At 55.2% G+C, this 15,400-nt stretch overlaps 1 protein-coding gene across 5 annotated transcripts in view; it reads right to left on the bottom strand.

The window, feature by feature from the left end:
• MYRF (myelin regulatory factor) overlaps positions 1-15,400 on the bottom strand; it is a 64,115-nt gene that overhangs the window by 35,495 nt on the left and 13,220 nt on the right. For 4 of the 5 annotated variants that reach the window (XM_037401748.1, XM_037401747.1, XM_037401750.1 and 1 more), the window contains exons 2-3: positions 1,340-1,427; positions 190-516 (exon numbers count right to left, since the gene is read on the bottom strand). In XM_037401748.1, coding sequence (XP_037257645.1) covers positions 190-516; positions 1,340-1,427 — 415 coding nt within the window. The remainder of the gene's footprint in view (positions 1-189; positions 517-1,339; positions 1,428-15,400) is intronic. The other variant, XM_037401751.1, reaches the window with a different exon arrangement.

The raw sequence follows: 15,400 nt of genomic DNA, 5'->3' as shown, positions 1-15,400 counted from the left end.
CTTTCAGGAAAGCTCAGGACCTACACTTGCAAAAAAGCATCTCTCTGTGCAGCGAGGACTTCACATAGACTGATGCTGCCAGCAGTTAAAGCACTGTGGGACTGATGACACCAGCCCTCCTGGCCCCACGGCCCGGAGGAGCACTCGTCCCACCATTTGCCCTTGTTCTGCCACCCCAACCCCACTTACCCAGGTGCGTAGGAGGCCTTGGGCTCTGATTTGATTGGAGGGACCACGTTGTTTAGGCAGTGGCCACCAAGGTAGCCCTTGGGCACCACCATGCCATTGTTGTTATTGCAGTTGAGGTGAGCACCATAGCCGGGTCCGCAAGGGTTGGCCAGAGGAGGACCATGCCGGATTGGGATCTGGCTGCCCGGGGGAGGAAGGTGGAGGGAACCGCTGGAAGCGGGGTTGGTCACATTGGCGATGGAGCTGGCAAGAGGCGCGTTGATGGTGGTTGAGCTGGAGGGCTGGGGGTGTGCATAGCTGGCTGAAGCAGGGATGTCAGGGAAACAGCTGAGAGAGAGAAGGGGACAACCTCAGCAGAGGGACAGGTAGATGGTACTTTCTGCCCACCCCTCCCCTCCTTGGCCATGCAGCAGCGGGGATGGAGTCACTCAGGTGCTCTGGGACACGCGGAAAAGAGCAAAACAGGCAGCATTGTGGTGGCACCAGCAGGAGCGTACAGGGAGGCAGGTCAGTCACCTGGGTTGGTACGACTGATGCAACCCCAAGGGTGCAAAATCCACCTGTGGAGTTGGAAAGGCCAGAAGTGCCCAGGACACCAACCTCAAAGCTTGTGAAGACAGCAGGAGCTGCTCACCGTGCTTCAGCTTACAGACTAGCACGGGGAAGCCGCTTTGTCACATCAGCCCCAAAGATCCTGCTCCCACCCTGCAGCCCAGATCACCTTTTCTGCTCCCCAGGTGTGCTCCCCCCATTCTTGCCAGTGTCGGCACACACGGGGAGACCCTTCCCTTTCCTGCACTCATGCTGAGCTGGGAATTTAGTCTTTCACACTGAACCTCTAGTGCTTTCTTTCCCATTGCTCAAATTAAGAAAAAGTCTTTTGCGACGTCCTTAGGAGGGGAAAGAGAGAGGACAGAAAAGATTAGGAAAATTCAAAGGCAGGAAGCCAGGAAAAGATGGGAGGAAGAACTGGAAATGAGTAAGAGAGCAAAGAGCAGTAAAGGAGAACCTTAGGAGGGACAGAGGCGCAGCCAGGGTGCAGGGATTTCCAAATGATTTCTTGAATTGCAGGGCTGGAAATTGCTCAACATCTCTCCACAAAAACCATCAGTGAACGCTGTTCCTGCTGTGGAGCAGGGGAAGCACTTACATATCTGGCGAGTCCTCCTTGCTGATGTACTCTTCCAGGATGCTAGTGTCGATGTTAGATGGTTCCAGAGCTCCATTAATGTCGTGGCCTGCGAGGGGAGAGGAGGTGGAAGCATGAGCCATGAGAAGGACACAAAAAGACTTTGCAGGTCAGAAGCACCAAGAAACTGATCTGAGAAGATCAACAGATCCTTTTAGTTTGAGGACTGCCATCTGTCTGTACCCATCTGCATCCCAGTGTAAGACCAGAGGTGGGGAGTGTGGGACAAGCCAGGGTGGTGACACTACCTGGGAAGCTGGACACACCGGTGGGGTTTGTCAACAGTGATTTGCAAGCGCCGTCTGTGGGACACATGGGCTTCCCAGAGCCAGGTTCAGAACACGTGGGAGAAGGGAGATCATGGGCTCAGGCCTGAGCTATGCAAGACACATGGCTCCACAGAGCACGAGAGCCAGGTCTTGCCCAACCACCACCACCACCCTGGCTGGCCTGCAGCAGCTTTGTCAGCGGAGCTGCGAGAGCCGCTGGCCTCACTGGGCTGACAGAGGGGGTCCCCGTTGCATCCCACAGGAGAGAGCGATCCCTGCAGAGGCAGGGCTGTAAGCGTGGGCTCAGGGGGTGCTCTGGGAATGCAGGTTTCCTTCCCTTTGGACCCTTGCCTCGGCTTTGCAGAACATGCTGGAATTTCTCCACTGCTGCCATGACAGCTCTGGATCAGCTCCTGACCTTGCAGGAGCCCTCCTCCCCTCCCCTCCTCTCCTTTCCTCCAGGGGCAAGCGGTGGGTTTCCCTCTCCTTTCTCCCAGAGGGCTCCTCCTCCCCTCCCCTGTTCTGGGGAAGCTGGGCCGGGTTTTGTTGACAGAAAGTGCTTTCTTTATCTGTCTCTCTGAAGTGGGAGTCTGCAGCCCTCTGGGGTCGGTGCCAGCCCTTGGTGCCAAAGACACTGCCAAGAAAGTGGAAGAGAAGGCCCAGCTCCCCCCCACCCCCCCACCCCCGAGCTCAGATAACGAAGACGGCCCTTCCTGAAAGACGCCGCGGCTCCACAGTAATGCAGCCATCCCCTTGCCCAGGAGAAGACCCTGACCCCCGCCTCCCCCCGGCAGACCATGCGCTGGGGAAAGGTCACCCACTGAACCGCAAAACCCCGAACGGGGGGTTTCAGCCCGCCCCCGGCCAATTGCAGCTCTCCCCTCTGCAAATCCCTTTCATACCAAGACAAGCAAATCGGCAGAAATAAATCCAGCTAGGAATTCTGCCAAACGGACAGGGTGTGTGCACGGACGGAGGGATCTCTCCCTCAGTAACCCTGGCTAGAGGGAAAAAACCTGGGCAGCTGCTCACTTGCGAGGCACCTTTGTGCACCGTGTCCCTCCGCAGCAGAGCCCGGCGACTTGGGGGAGCAGGTGGTGGTGCCCTCCCATGCAGACGGAAGGGTGCTCTGAGGCAGGGCCAGGCGATGCTGCTGCCAGGCTAGCATCATGGCGAGAAGAGGCCAGGGCAGGCAGAGCCTGTGAGGTGCCCAGCTGTGCCAGCACCTTGCTTCTACAGCTGCAGACCCTAGGTCAGCGCAGGGGTGCTCCTCTGTGACAGCCACCTCCTCTCCTGAGGTCGCAGTAATGTGGTAGCGACCATACCGGTGTCCTGCTTCAAGCTGTGGTTGACTGGAAGAGCTCACTGATGGTGACCACCATCGGTGCTTGTGTCCCTTGCTCATCCCCAAGGACCTCTGCCATAGCCTGCTTGCGGCACTTCACCATGCATAGCTCTACCGAGGCACCTCTTCTACAAGCAGGCACTCCTCGGCCACTGTGACCCCTTCACATCAGCTGAGACCTTTCTGCCGGGGGTAGCACTCCCCCTGCACCGCTGCCCCGCTCTTGGCTAAGGAGAATGCGCTATAAATCACACGGCGTGTTTGGCAAACATCCACCACAAAAGCTATTGGAAAACTTGTCTTCATCCCAAGTTCTGGGGTTGGCACCCAGGTTCAAAGAAGCAAAAAAGGCACTTCACCGATTTTGCTGCCTTCCCACAAGCTACGGAGCCCGTCCAAGACAAGTCTGACACCTGTGGGTTTTCCTCACACCTCCAAACTCCAGGAGCTTCTCCACAGTAGAAGAGAAGCCCAGGAGCTACCTAGAAAGGTCAGGAGACCCTCAATAGGCAGCGGTGTGCTGGGCTTCCCTATTTCTTTGCTGCCTTGCCTTAAAAGTCACCTTCAGGAGCTCTCAGCAGAGACCCAGACAAAGGGTGCGATAAGCACCCTGACGCGAGAGGTGCGTCAGCTGGGCTGCTGTGGAGCTGAGACATGATAACAGCTGTGGCGGGGTCCGGCCACGCGTGTGCAATGGGAAGGGGCTGCCACTAAATGTAAAGGGCTTTGCATGGGGACAGAGGCACCTGCACAGCTGGGGTGGAACAGGGATGTCAGGGCACTGGGTCTCACTGGCAAACCTGCACAAGGAATGTCCCACCACCCGGAGCTTCCACACAGGCTGGGCTCTTACCAAAAGCCAGCTTAGGTGATTAATTAAAAGCTAATACTTCTCCATAGAGTCACGAGCTCCTAACGACACTAACAATGCTCCCTCCCCCTCTGAAGTGGGGATTAGGAGGAAGCAGGAAGCCACTGAGGAGGGACCCTGGGAAGCTCGACACCCACACGGCTCTGCACGAGACAGACTCCCGCATCTCCTCATCCCAGCCCAAGAGAGATGGAGGAGCCCAGAGAAGTGCTGAGCTCCCCCATGTTGCTGGCGTTTGCCCTCTTGCTGTGGGAAGAACAGCAGAATCCCCACACAGCACCTCCTGTCTATGGCCCTGCCTCTGCACCAAATTTTGGTGTGCTCCAAAGAGTATACCAGCACTCTTGTCACCCGTAGCCCCTTTGATGTCCCTGAAGCTCAGCAGGATGAATTCTGCCTTCCATCCCACAGCAGCAAGTGGGAGCGATGCCGCAGGCACCCACAGGGCTGCCCAAAGAGCACTGTCTTGCAAACCAGCTTATTAGTGCTCTTTGCACACAGTGAACATCCCAGGGCAGGAGGGTACCACGACCAAGTAATTCAGCCACTGCTAACACACTGACCTCCCTGTGCAGACATGGAAGGTCTTCAGGGCAAACTCTTTGAGGACAACCTTCTCTTTCACAACTCCTTCAGTCAGTGCTGCTGCAAAGAAGCTCCCAAACCTGCCAGGTCCCCAGGTCCTGTCCTCCTCTTGGCCCCTGCACTGCCACCCCACTCTCACACCACGTCAACCCCTCCCTTGCAAAAGGGTTGAGGAGACCCCCAAAAAGTAAACTTTGCCTGAGGAACAAGAAGATGTTAAACCCGCAGCACCCTCCTCATGAGCAGAGCCAGGCAAGCAGGGGCCCCCGTACGTGTGAGAATGTCAGGAATCCCAATGTTTGGACTGGTTTTCTCTGCCTTCCCCAAACCTCCAAACATGATCAACATCCAAACGGAGGTGATTCCCACACCGCCAGCTCCTCCCTGCCCCTGCTCCGATGGCGTGGGCCTGCCAGCTCATCCCTCCTGGTGGCATCCGCTCGGCCCAAGAACTTGCTCCTGTCCTGTGTTCGGGTGCTCTGCTGCATCCTGCTTCCCATCAGAGATGGGCACGCAGCCACGGGGCTCTGAAACAGTTAACGGCGTCTGGCCCCCGTGAGTCGTCATATTTACAGGTCTGGGAGATTAAAACCAGAATTTACCTCGAGTGGTAGGCTGATAAGTTTATGGTATTTCTATTTATAACAGTCCCTCCCCCACCTATTCTTGCTCTGTTGCCTGTCTTCTAATCACCCATAAGCCTGCCTGGGTCACCTGGGGGTGGGAGGAAGGGAGAGAGCTGAAGAACTTCATCCTGGGATCTGCTAACGCAAACCAGATGTGGGAACCTGGAGATGACAACTAAGTCAACTGTTTTAAGGGGCTGGGGAACATCAGTGATGAGGAGGAAGAGAAGCAGCTGTGCCAAGCCCAGAGCCTCCCTGAGGCACTGATGCCATGTACCAGAGGGGGAATTTTTGTTCAGGGTTTTGGGGATCCACTGAGCGTTTGCAGGACTGAATTACAAATGAAGTACCGTGCTCTGACCCGAGTGCTGTCAGAGGCTGTGAGAAGAGGACTGAGACTGAGATAACACAAAGCCACACACCCCGGTGAGCCCACCTGCCGCCCATTTCCATTCCCTGCCACCTCGACCCTGACTGGTTCCCAGAACAAGACAGGTCCAAGAAACACCCTCCACCGCTGGCTGCTCCGCAAGTCCAGCTGTTTCTCCAGCACACTTGCCTGAAGCACAGCAGATGTCACCGGTGTAGTGCTGCCCCAGGCTCGCTCCAGACAGGACGAGGAGTGCTCCAGCAGCATCCAAGCCTCTTGCCCCATTGCCAGCATGGCCAGGATGGGGGCAGCATCCGTGGCCCCAGGGATGCGCTGCCTTCGGATCAAGTGACATGCTGGGCAGTGCCCGCTGTGCAGCACAGCCAGGAGAGGGAGCAGCCTGCAGGAGACAGTGGCACCAGCCCTTTGCTTTGAAGCCCTTGACCTACAGCTGGGCCAGATCCGTTACCCTGCTGTGTACCAAACTTCACCTGGTGCAAAGGGCACGCAGCTCGCTCACAGCCAGAGCAGGCTGGGGAGCTGTCAGAAGCAGCACAGTGGAGGGAGAAGGCTCACTGACGTGGTGCTGGTGGTACAGCGCAGGTGGCTGGAGCATGCTGGAGAGAGTCTGTAGCTTATGGGATGGCCCTTCAGCTGGGCGCTGCAACCAGCAAATCACATGCACCTGCCCAAGGACCTCTGCTTGGTGCCCTCCCTGAACAAAGCACTTTAGGGCAGGGTGCTTATGGGGAAACTGAGGCACAGAGCACCCCAGTGACAAAGCCATTGCTGAACAGGGAGGCAATAACAAAATACCCAGTGGGTGCATGGGGGAACAGGATCAGGAGATCCCAGGAGCTCCTGGCTGCTGGTCCCACATGGCAAGATGCAGCATCCCCTCTCCCAGCAGCTCTCCAGCACGCACTGGAGTGGGTGCTGAGCGTTGGTGGGATACATAGCTGAGCAGGACAAACACAGCCAGCTTCAGCAAATGCTGCCAGGCATGAAGACCCACCAGCCATTAGATGGTGAGGCACGGCACTGCCCACGAAGCTCAGCAGTGGCACGCCACACTGGGGTGACTGGTGCCACGGTGAGGTGCAGAGGCCCGGCACAGCCCCGAGCACGTTCCTGTGGCCGTGTGCGCGGCGTTGTGCAACCGGCAGGCCAGGCTGCCGCATCGGCACATTCCCGGGGCCTCATGCTGCTCAGCATCCCCTTCTGCTTCCTCCCCTGTTTATCCTTCGGCCCTGGCAGATTGGCTGCCGGCCTGGCTGTGAGCATGAGGAATCTGTGCCATGGCTAGCTAACCAAACACTGCCTAAGCCCGGGGAGCTGCAGGGCCAGCGCTCGACTTCAGACCTACTTCCCCATCAGTGGGAGCCTGGCTGGCTCTGCCGCGCAGGGTGAAGCCCGAAGAGCATCCAGCTGGGGATGGCAACCCTCCCGTGCCAGCCCTGCCTGGAGTGGGACACAGCAAGGGGCCATGACAAAACCCTGTCTCTGCCCAGGGACCTGGGCTATGCATCTGCCAGCTGGGGACAGCCAGCCACAGGGACACAGCTGGTGGCGCAAGGGACAGTGGGATGATCTCCCCATCGCTCCATCCACCCAACCCAGGGATGCCCAGAGTGTACAGAGGGGTGGAAAGATTCCCTCCGTCAGGAGGGACAAGGACCCTGCAGCCCCTGCCTCCCCCCAGATACCGGCCCAGCATTCCTCCTTAATTAAAGCTCTTTATTACCTGACTGTAATGATAACCAGTCACTCCCAGCAAAAGGGGCTCCTGTAACCCGAGTTGGACGCTGAGCCAGACCTACTCCTCCATCTCCCCCAAAGCGCTCTCGGGACCACCCCAGAGCAAAGCCCCGGCTGTCTGAGGCACTGAGGGGCCCCCAGGCCCCCTCCCTGAACTGCAGCATGGTTCCTCTATGGGGTGAGCCCCTCCTCACGCCAAGCTCTCTATCATCTTCCTCTGGCCCCGCCAGGACAACCAGCCGGGATCTGCACAGGCTGCCAGCGGGGAAAACTTTTATGTGGTGTGCATGCACGCAACTGCTTGACTTCAGGGGTCTTCACTTGGTCTGATGCTGATGGAGCTACACTAGCTACACTGACCGGCTGCTCACTCCTAAATATAATGTAAATAATACTCACTCCTATCCTTGAGCATCTTCAGCCGTGTTAGGACACCCTTCTCCCGCCCACATGCAAACACAGCCCCTTCCCATCACAGAAGGTAGGCTTGTCCCAGTCAATGCAGAGGTAGAGTCACCACCCTGTGTCCCTTCCTGGGGACGTGCCCTTATCAGCCCATCACCAAGAATGGCCCTGTCCCTCCAAAGCAATGGGGCAGCTTGTGCATCCTCTGTTCATGCCAGAGCAGAAAACCCAAGATCCAAAGTCACAGCAAACACACAGCCAAGACTGAGCTCTGCCAGTCCATGGGACAAGACCCTGGGGAAAACACCAAACTCAGGGCTAAGGAAATGAGGGTTCATGAGAAATTGGGCATTACCCAGAAGATATGAGCTCCAGGGAGCCGAATTTTGTGTGTCATGTATTTGAACTCCCGAATGCAGCAGCTGAGAGGGGTTTTGAACACACACACCTTCTCTGTGGAGAGGCCGAGGCTGCAGGCAGCCCGGCTGTGCCTGACCCCCTTGGTGAGCTCCCAGACAGCATCCCTGCTCCCACAGCTAACCCAGCAACGATCCTGCTGCTGGGAGGAGAAACGATCCCACGCCAGCTAGAGCAGGATGCAGGAAAAGCAGTGCAACAGGAATAGAGACACAGGACAGGTGGGATTTAGCCAAGACTCCGGACTTAACACAATGAATAAAAAGCATTACAGGTCTCCAGTGGCCAACAAGACCCTGGAGTAACAACAACCTGGGTGAACAGCAAAGCAGCACCAGTGGCAAAACAGATTAATGAACCGCACTGGTACGAGGTGTGACCAAACCATGGCCAGCCTGCAGCCCAGCGCCCGGAGTCAGCAGCACCAGCCGCCGCAGTGTCTCCATGGCCGCTGGAAAACTCCCTTCTGCTCTCACACAGGCCTACTACAGCTCCTTCGCTTACATGCACGGAAGAATATATCTGACAAAAGCACCTTTAGATAAGCTGGGAAGTGTCCCTAACTGTTCAACGTGTCCTGGCTCAGGCCCACAGCATCCCTCGCTCCCATAGCTATTCCTGACGTACTAGCAGGAAGCGGATACAAGCCAGTATATACACTCTGTATAGGTGTATATATAGAGAGATAACGCTCTCTCTCCACCTCCCACACCCTGGGGAGGACAAGGTGTGTGGTGAAAGACATCCCAAGACAGAAGAGGTACAAGGATCCAGAGGAAATCATCTCGCTGCACCACAGCAGGGCACGGGCACGTCCCTCAGGGAGCCCTGCAGGAAAAGCTCCACACAGAGGAGATGACCAAGTCTTGTCCTCCCTCCCAAACCTTCCTAAGCCCTCCTCTTTCTACTCCCTCCTTCCTACTGCCTTCCCTGGCCTCTCCACCAGCCACCTCTCAGCACCTTCTCCCCTATCCCTCTTCCAGCCCCTCTCGAATTTCCCCATCTCTCGTCTCCCCTCGTTCCTTCCCTCCCGGAGCTGTTATCCCTCCAGACCCTCCTGAGTCCCTTCTCCTTCCAGCTCTCCACCCTTGTCCTGGCCTCTCCTCCGCCCTTGCCAGCTGTGAACCTTGGCATGGATAGAGCCATTGTCCTCCGGGCATTGGGGCCAAGGAGGAGGAGGGGAAGGTGTGAGAGGGGACACAGTGGAGCATTTGTGTGTGTCCCCGCAGCCGTCAATGCCCTGCTTGTCCATTCATGCACTAAGATGGAAGCAACAGCAGCACCCACACAAGCGTCGCCATTTGGCAGGGTCCAAGGTGCCTGCCCAGGGGGGCACATTGCCCTGTTTGTTTGGAGTCCCACAGAGGCAGAAGACAACGCCTTTATCTCCCTCTCTGGACTGAGGGTGTTGGAGAGCTGGCATGGGGGACAACAGGACCTGAGAAGGCCACTTCGTCTGGCATCTCCCAAGCTCAGGACTGAAAAAGAGGTACCGCTGCCTGAGGCTGGCTCCATGACCCTTGCACCATCATTCCCCAGCCCAGGAGGAAGACAGAAATGGGGAAGGGCTTTTCAGCACCGCCTCTGGATCCCGGCCACCGGGGCTCCTTCACGCTGGTGGGCTCACCTGACCCCAGGTGGAGCAGCATGACGCGCCCAGCTCCTCCAGCTGTGCCCTGAGTGGGATCACGGCACATCAGCCACGTGGCCACCCTGCCGAGCCGAGCTTTAAGGGACAGTAAAAACGGAGACATAAGCAAAAGCTTCTGCTCTTGTGTGCTCCTCTCTGCAGCTCACTTGACCCAGATTGCAAGTTTTGGGGGACTGCAGTGACCTTTTTCTATAGGGTAACACCTATGTGCACAAGATCCCTGTCAGCATCATGCCAGCGAAGGTCCAGCGCAGCCCTTCTTGCTATCAGCATAAACTTTCTTTGGTGTGAATTATTATCAGAGCATATCAACAATACATGAAATAATAATAATAATATTTATTACCAGTTACATACCAGTATTAAGCAGAGATTCTGACCCAGGTGCCCAGGTCATGCTTGGTGGTGACCGGGAGAGGCAATAAAGGCTCAGAGAGGGACAGGGACTTGATGAGGCTGACGGCAGATGGCTGAGCAATGTCACTGCTGCTCTGCTACTGCCAGGGAGAGAGCCCAGGGACACAGTCCCCGGATGCTGCAGGGCCACCAACACTGCTGAGCCTGCGGCTCCTGGAAAGGCTCTTAGCAAACTTGGAGAGCCACTCTGGAGACCACTTTCAGCCCGATTTGGAAGACATGCACACCACACACGTGGGGGACTCGGGACTTGGAGCTGCACGACCTCTCCTGGAACCCCCCAAGCACAAAACAGTCCTTAGTCAAGAAGATTAATAATCAAACAGCAACAGAATACAAGCCCACAGGCAGCCAAGCATCGCCTGGAACACCACGTCCAGATCGGGCATCTCGTTCCTCCCTTCCAACTGGGAGGCAACAAGGTCTCTCCTGTCCAGCCTGGACAGCCTCCAGAGGAGACTGGGAGTAAGAAAGCAGAGCAATTTATCTAGATGGGACTTTTGCCAGGGTTTGGGGAGGGCCACCACTACTTTTGTGCAACCAACACCAATCTTTCACAAGGTCATCGCTACTTCTCACACAGCTGGGATGTGCAACCACACAGCACTTTCAGTGCTACACTGCAAATAGCACTTCCTCCAGAACCGACTCCTGCAAAAATCACAAAGGGCACCACAAGCTTCTTACATCGTTGGGTTTCCTCCACCAGCGCTGCAGCAAGTCCTCATCTACCTCTGCTGCACACATGGCACAAACCTCCCAAGGCTGATCCTTCAAGGATCTAGGAGCCGAGCAACACGACCAAGAGAAGTGCTCCGGCTCACAGGCACAGGGCAGTCATTCCTCTTCCCAAGAAGGAAACAAGGAGGAGATTCAACGTGTCCTGCTTTGGTGGTCTAAGCCTTACTCAGCAGCTGTGGAGTACAAATGGTGTGTCTGCAGGTACTCCCTCAGCTGGTGCATGCTGGGCTAGGCAGCAGCGCTGGGGCTGTGTAAATGGTCCAGACAGACCCATCCTGCTCTGCCACTTCAGGGTTGATGCAGGAGCTGCTGTGCCCTGCTTGGGAGCTCTTGCCCTCCTTGCGCTCCTGAAAGAGGGACGGACACAGGGGACACTATTTCTCTGATTTCATCCATCTCAAGACAATGCCAACCATTACATCCCTGAATCTTGCAGCCCATGTAATTTTTTACTTAGGGTGTCCCCCACCAAACCCGGGAGTTTCTCACTGGAGAAGACATGTCCTTCAGACACATGCAGTTCAGAATTAGGCTTCAGCTGATCAATTCATCTCCTGAGGAACGGGCCACAGTAATCCATTTCCACCCTTTAAGGTCCTCATTTTAGGTACGATGAGCACACACCTCATCATGATGTACCTCCACACCCTTAACTACCAGACTGAAGAGCCCTCTGCTCCAAGGAAGCTACTTTCCAATCAGGTGGTCGTAGACCAGCTCAGTCACCTTCATGCTTTGCCATTTCCTGAGCTAAGCTAAGCTTCTCTAGCCACCCACAATAAGTAACAAGTAATGATGCAATTAGATTTTTTTTTTAATTCCCTAGGGATTACTGCCATGCTGGCTATTTCCATATAGACTTTCACACTGAAACTGAGATTTCTTTTTTCTCTTCAATATTTGCTGTTTGTGTTTTCTGACTAACTGTGAGCTGTCTCCTGCGCTGGAACATAGTTCCTGCACCAGGGATTTAGCAAACAGTTACCAGACAATACAAATCAGATACCAAACAGGCTGTTTGGATCCCATCCACCCTGCAAGCTCTCTGTGTGTTCTGGGTCTCACTTCAAAGAAGTGTGCTGTCTGGAGCAGTACAAACCAAGAGGGAAGGTGCCTGGCACGCTGCTGGAGGATGCTGTGTGGGGAGGGCAGCATATGGAGGAGAGGATGAGGAGGTCACTCTGGGCTGGGGGAGGTGGGAGGCACTGGCTGCACACATTCCTGCAGGCAGAGCAACTCCTCAGGCTCTTGATGTGCAGCCTGAGTCATCTCCACGCATTAAACAAGAGAAGGCAAATACTGAGGCTCAAATAAGGGTGAGATGTGCCCAAAACAAGACAAACCTGACGGCAGTGCTGCTGGCGCTGCGGGCGTGGAGGCACAAGGGATGGATGATGAGGGGTAAGACCTTCTCCCAAAGGACTGCGCGCAGAAGAGATGCACGAGGAATGTCAGGGACCTGCGAACCAAATCGAGAGCCCTCTCCTGGTACCTGACCGCCGGGGGCCATCCCTCCCCTCTGCTTCCTCAGTCTCCCTCCAGCGCACAGGACAACAGGCAGTAAGTGCTGCTCCTTCCCAGCACGGCTCCCCCAGCTCCTTCCCACCACAGCAGAGATCACATGCTGCTGCTGTTTTAAAGCACCTGCTGGGGAAAGCAGCGTGTAGGTCCTGAGCGAACAAGTCTGTCTTGCTGCCAGCCAGAACTGTGACAAAGAGCTGAGTTATGAGGGAAGAGTGGGAAGGCAAGGAAATTACACAAATTGTATGAGTCATTAGATCAATAGATTAAAAGACCTCTTAGAGCCTTCTGTCCAGGCCAGCATAAGGTCATTCATTCCCAGCTCGCTCCTTGGGGCTCTGCCCCTTGTGTCTGGACTTTCAGCACTTCCATTCGGGAGACGATGCCACAGCCCCACGCTCCTCCAAGCCTGGCTGCCTTTCTCAGAGCCCAACCTGAATGCTCCCTTTCTTATCGCTACTCACCGCCAGTGCCCCTGGTGCTAAATAGCACAAGGATGTCACAGCTGGGCCATTCACTATCTCCGAACCACAACTGCGCACAGGCCAGCTCCTCTGGTCCTGGCTACCACCAGCCTGCCATGATTGGTTTCCTGTGGCTGTCCTGTGCACAGCAACCCCCCTGCTATTGCTTCCCATTGCCACCCCAGCATCTGCCGCAGCTGCTCGCAGGGAGGCCGTCTCCCTCCCTTTGAATAACCGTGTTTGGAATGATCTTCCCCCAGGTGCATCATCTTTTGCTTTCCCGAAAGGGCCATGGCTCCAGCTGGGCTGAACCACAGCAGTTTGACTGACTTCATGGGAAACAGGGCAGAAATCCCGGCCTTCCTGCAAAATCCACTGTTCATCTTCTCTCTCAGTGCTTGTGGTACTGGCAGCATATTTAGGTGGCTAAATACACTTGTTATTGAGCTGCCTCTGTAGCAGCACACTCGAGGTCTGCTGGGCTAGGTGTTGTCAATTCAAATATCAGCCAGGCAGCCCCTGCCCTGCAGTGTTTGCAGCCTTGGATTTCTCCAATGTGTTTCAATTAATGCCAAACGACATCCTGATTAGAACCTTCCCCGGCATGGAACTGACAGGGAGAACATGAGAGAGATCTAACACTGCATCACTGACAGAGCTAAAATACAGCTGCTAGTATAGAGACATCAAAGAGCAGAAGGGTGACTAGCAGAGACCCCCAGGGACTGGTGTTTGGGCCAAAGCCATTCAGCATTTTTTATTGCTGTTCTCCACTGGCAAAGTTTGAAGGTGGCACACATATTGGTGGGATAAAAAGAAAGGAAATCAAACAATTCATTCTTACAGAGCATCTTGAATCACCTGGTAAGTGACAGCGATCTGTCTGCTGCATAACAACAAAGCAAAAGGCAAGACAATCACCTGGAAGTAGCACGTACAGGCAGGGAAACTTGGGGGAAAAAAAGACTAAATGAAAGGCTCCAGCTTTCAGGACTAACCACAGCCCCTGAGCCCTCAGCACAATGTCACAGCTCTGGCCATGGCTGCAGAGTTCTCCATGCACGAGTGGACTATCAAACAGAAGACAGAGAAATGGTCCTGGCTTTTCTGCATAGTGCTGCTGGAATCGGTGGCCCACCTCTGTTTGTCTGGAAGAGAGCATGGAAATACTGGAGAGGCTCTGGAAAAGGTTGAAATAACTCTGCTCGGGGTGCAGAAGCAGCTTTACAGAAGTCCTTGTCTGGTCTGTTTATACCCAGGAGGCTGAACAGTGGTTGAATCCTCACATACATGAACTCACCCTGGAGAAAGCAGCCTGCTGGGAGGGGGTTTCAGTCTTGAGAGGAGGATATGGCAGTTGGAGTGCAAGATTTGACAGCCTCAGCCAGGAAAGAAGGTGATGCTCCCAGCAGGCAGCAACAGCTTTCCCAGAGAGGTAAAACATGCAGGTCAGGGACCATCTGCTCCCCCACGCTGGCACAGCACAGCCACAGCGGGCTCATATCTGACTGCAATAAACACGAGTGTTAGCATTACCGGGCACCCTCTTTTGGAAACTATAAACCACAACTCTCCAAGAGATGCTCCAGGAGCAATGCGCCTCTCGGGTGTCTTGGAGGCCCCTCCTAGCTGCAGAGGCCACAGTGCTCTGAATCTATCACAGCGCAGAGGCAGCAAACAGTGCCTTGACAGGTACAAGAAGCTCGGGGAGAGCAAACCAAACCCACAAACATGGCCCACTCGCTGTTTGACTGTCCTTCAGGTTCTCCACATCGCTGAGTCACAGGCAAAGGTTTCAGAGGTAACTCAGTGATCAGAAGCTGATTTAGAATTTTCAGCAGGTCAGGAACACTTTTGACAATATTTTCCTATCTCCTTATCCCCACTGTAGCTCACTGACCCTTCCGAGAGGGCTCTATTAGCAAAATTCATTCACAGCACATGTGACTGCAGCTCCATAAATCAGGAGTTGTCCATGGAAGGGGAGCAGGGAGGGCACAGGCTTCGTCCCGCTCCTGCCAGGCGTACACAGCACACTGGGTCCATCCCTTGCTCCGAGCCTTCCAGCCAGTCCCTGGCTGTGAAAGGAGCATCCCTGGAAGCTGACACACAAGTGACAAACCATTCCTTAACCTCAGAAGAGAAATGTTAAATCCATTCTGGAGCTAAGCTCCCTCCAAAGGCTGGAGGACAATCCCTCACTGCCTATGAGCAGCACTGGGAGCTGCGGAATGACAGGTGACCTAAAAGGCTAGAGCCGCTGTGGTGGTGACTGTGACCAATTCTGGCAGGGGGAAGCTGAGGCAAGAAGATAAACGACAAGAGTTTCAGCCACTTAAAACTCCCCCAAGACAGCACAGAGTTTTCTAAGCTTTGGTTCCCCCCTTTCCTCTGTGGCAGACCCGGGGATGCCTTTGGCACAGCACGAATGCACCCTGCAGGCAGGATCCACCCCTGCCAGACCTGCACTCTGCTTCTTTTGGGGGTTCACTGTGCAGGTTGGGGTCTGTCATGATAGAAAAGGCACTTTCCCCTCTGCAGATTCTCCTAGAAGTCCGCTCACACACAAGAGGCTAGGGAGG

The sequence above is a fragment of the Falco rusticolus genome, chromosome 10 (genome assembly GCF_015220075.1).
Source record: "Falco rusticolus isolate bFalRus1 chromosome 10, bFalRus1.pri, whole genome shotgun sequence".
Classification (NCBI taxonomy): Eukaryota; Metazoa; Chordata; class Aves; order Falconiformes; family Falconidae; genus Falco; species Falco rusticolus.
Note: the sequence above shows the minus strand (reverse complement) of the source record. Positions and strands in the feature narration are given on the sequence as shown.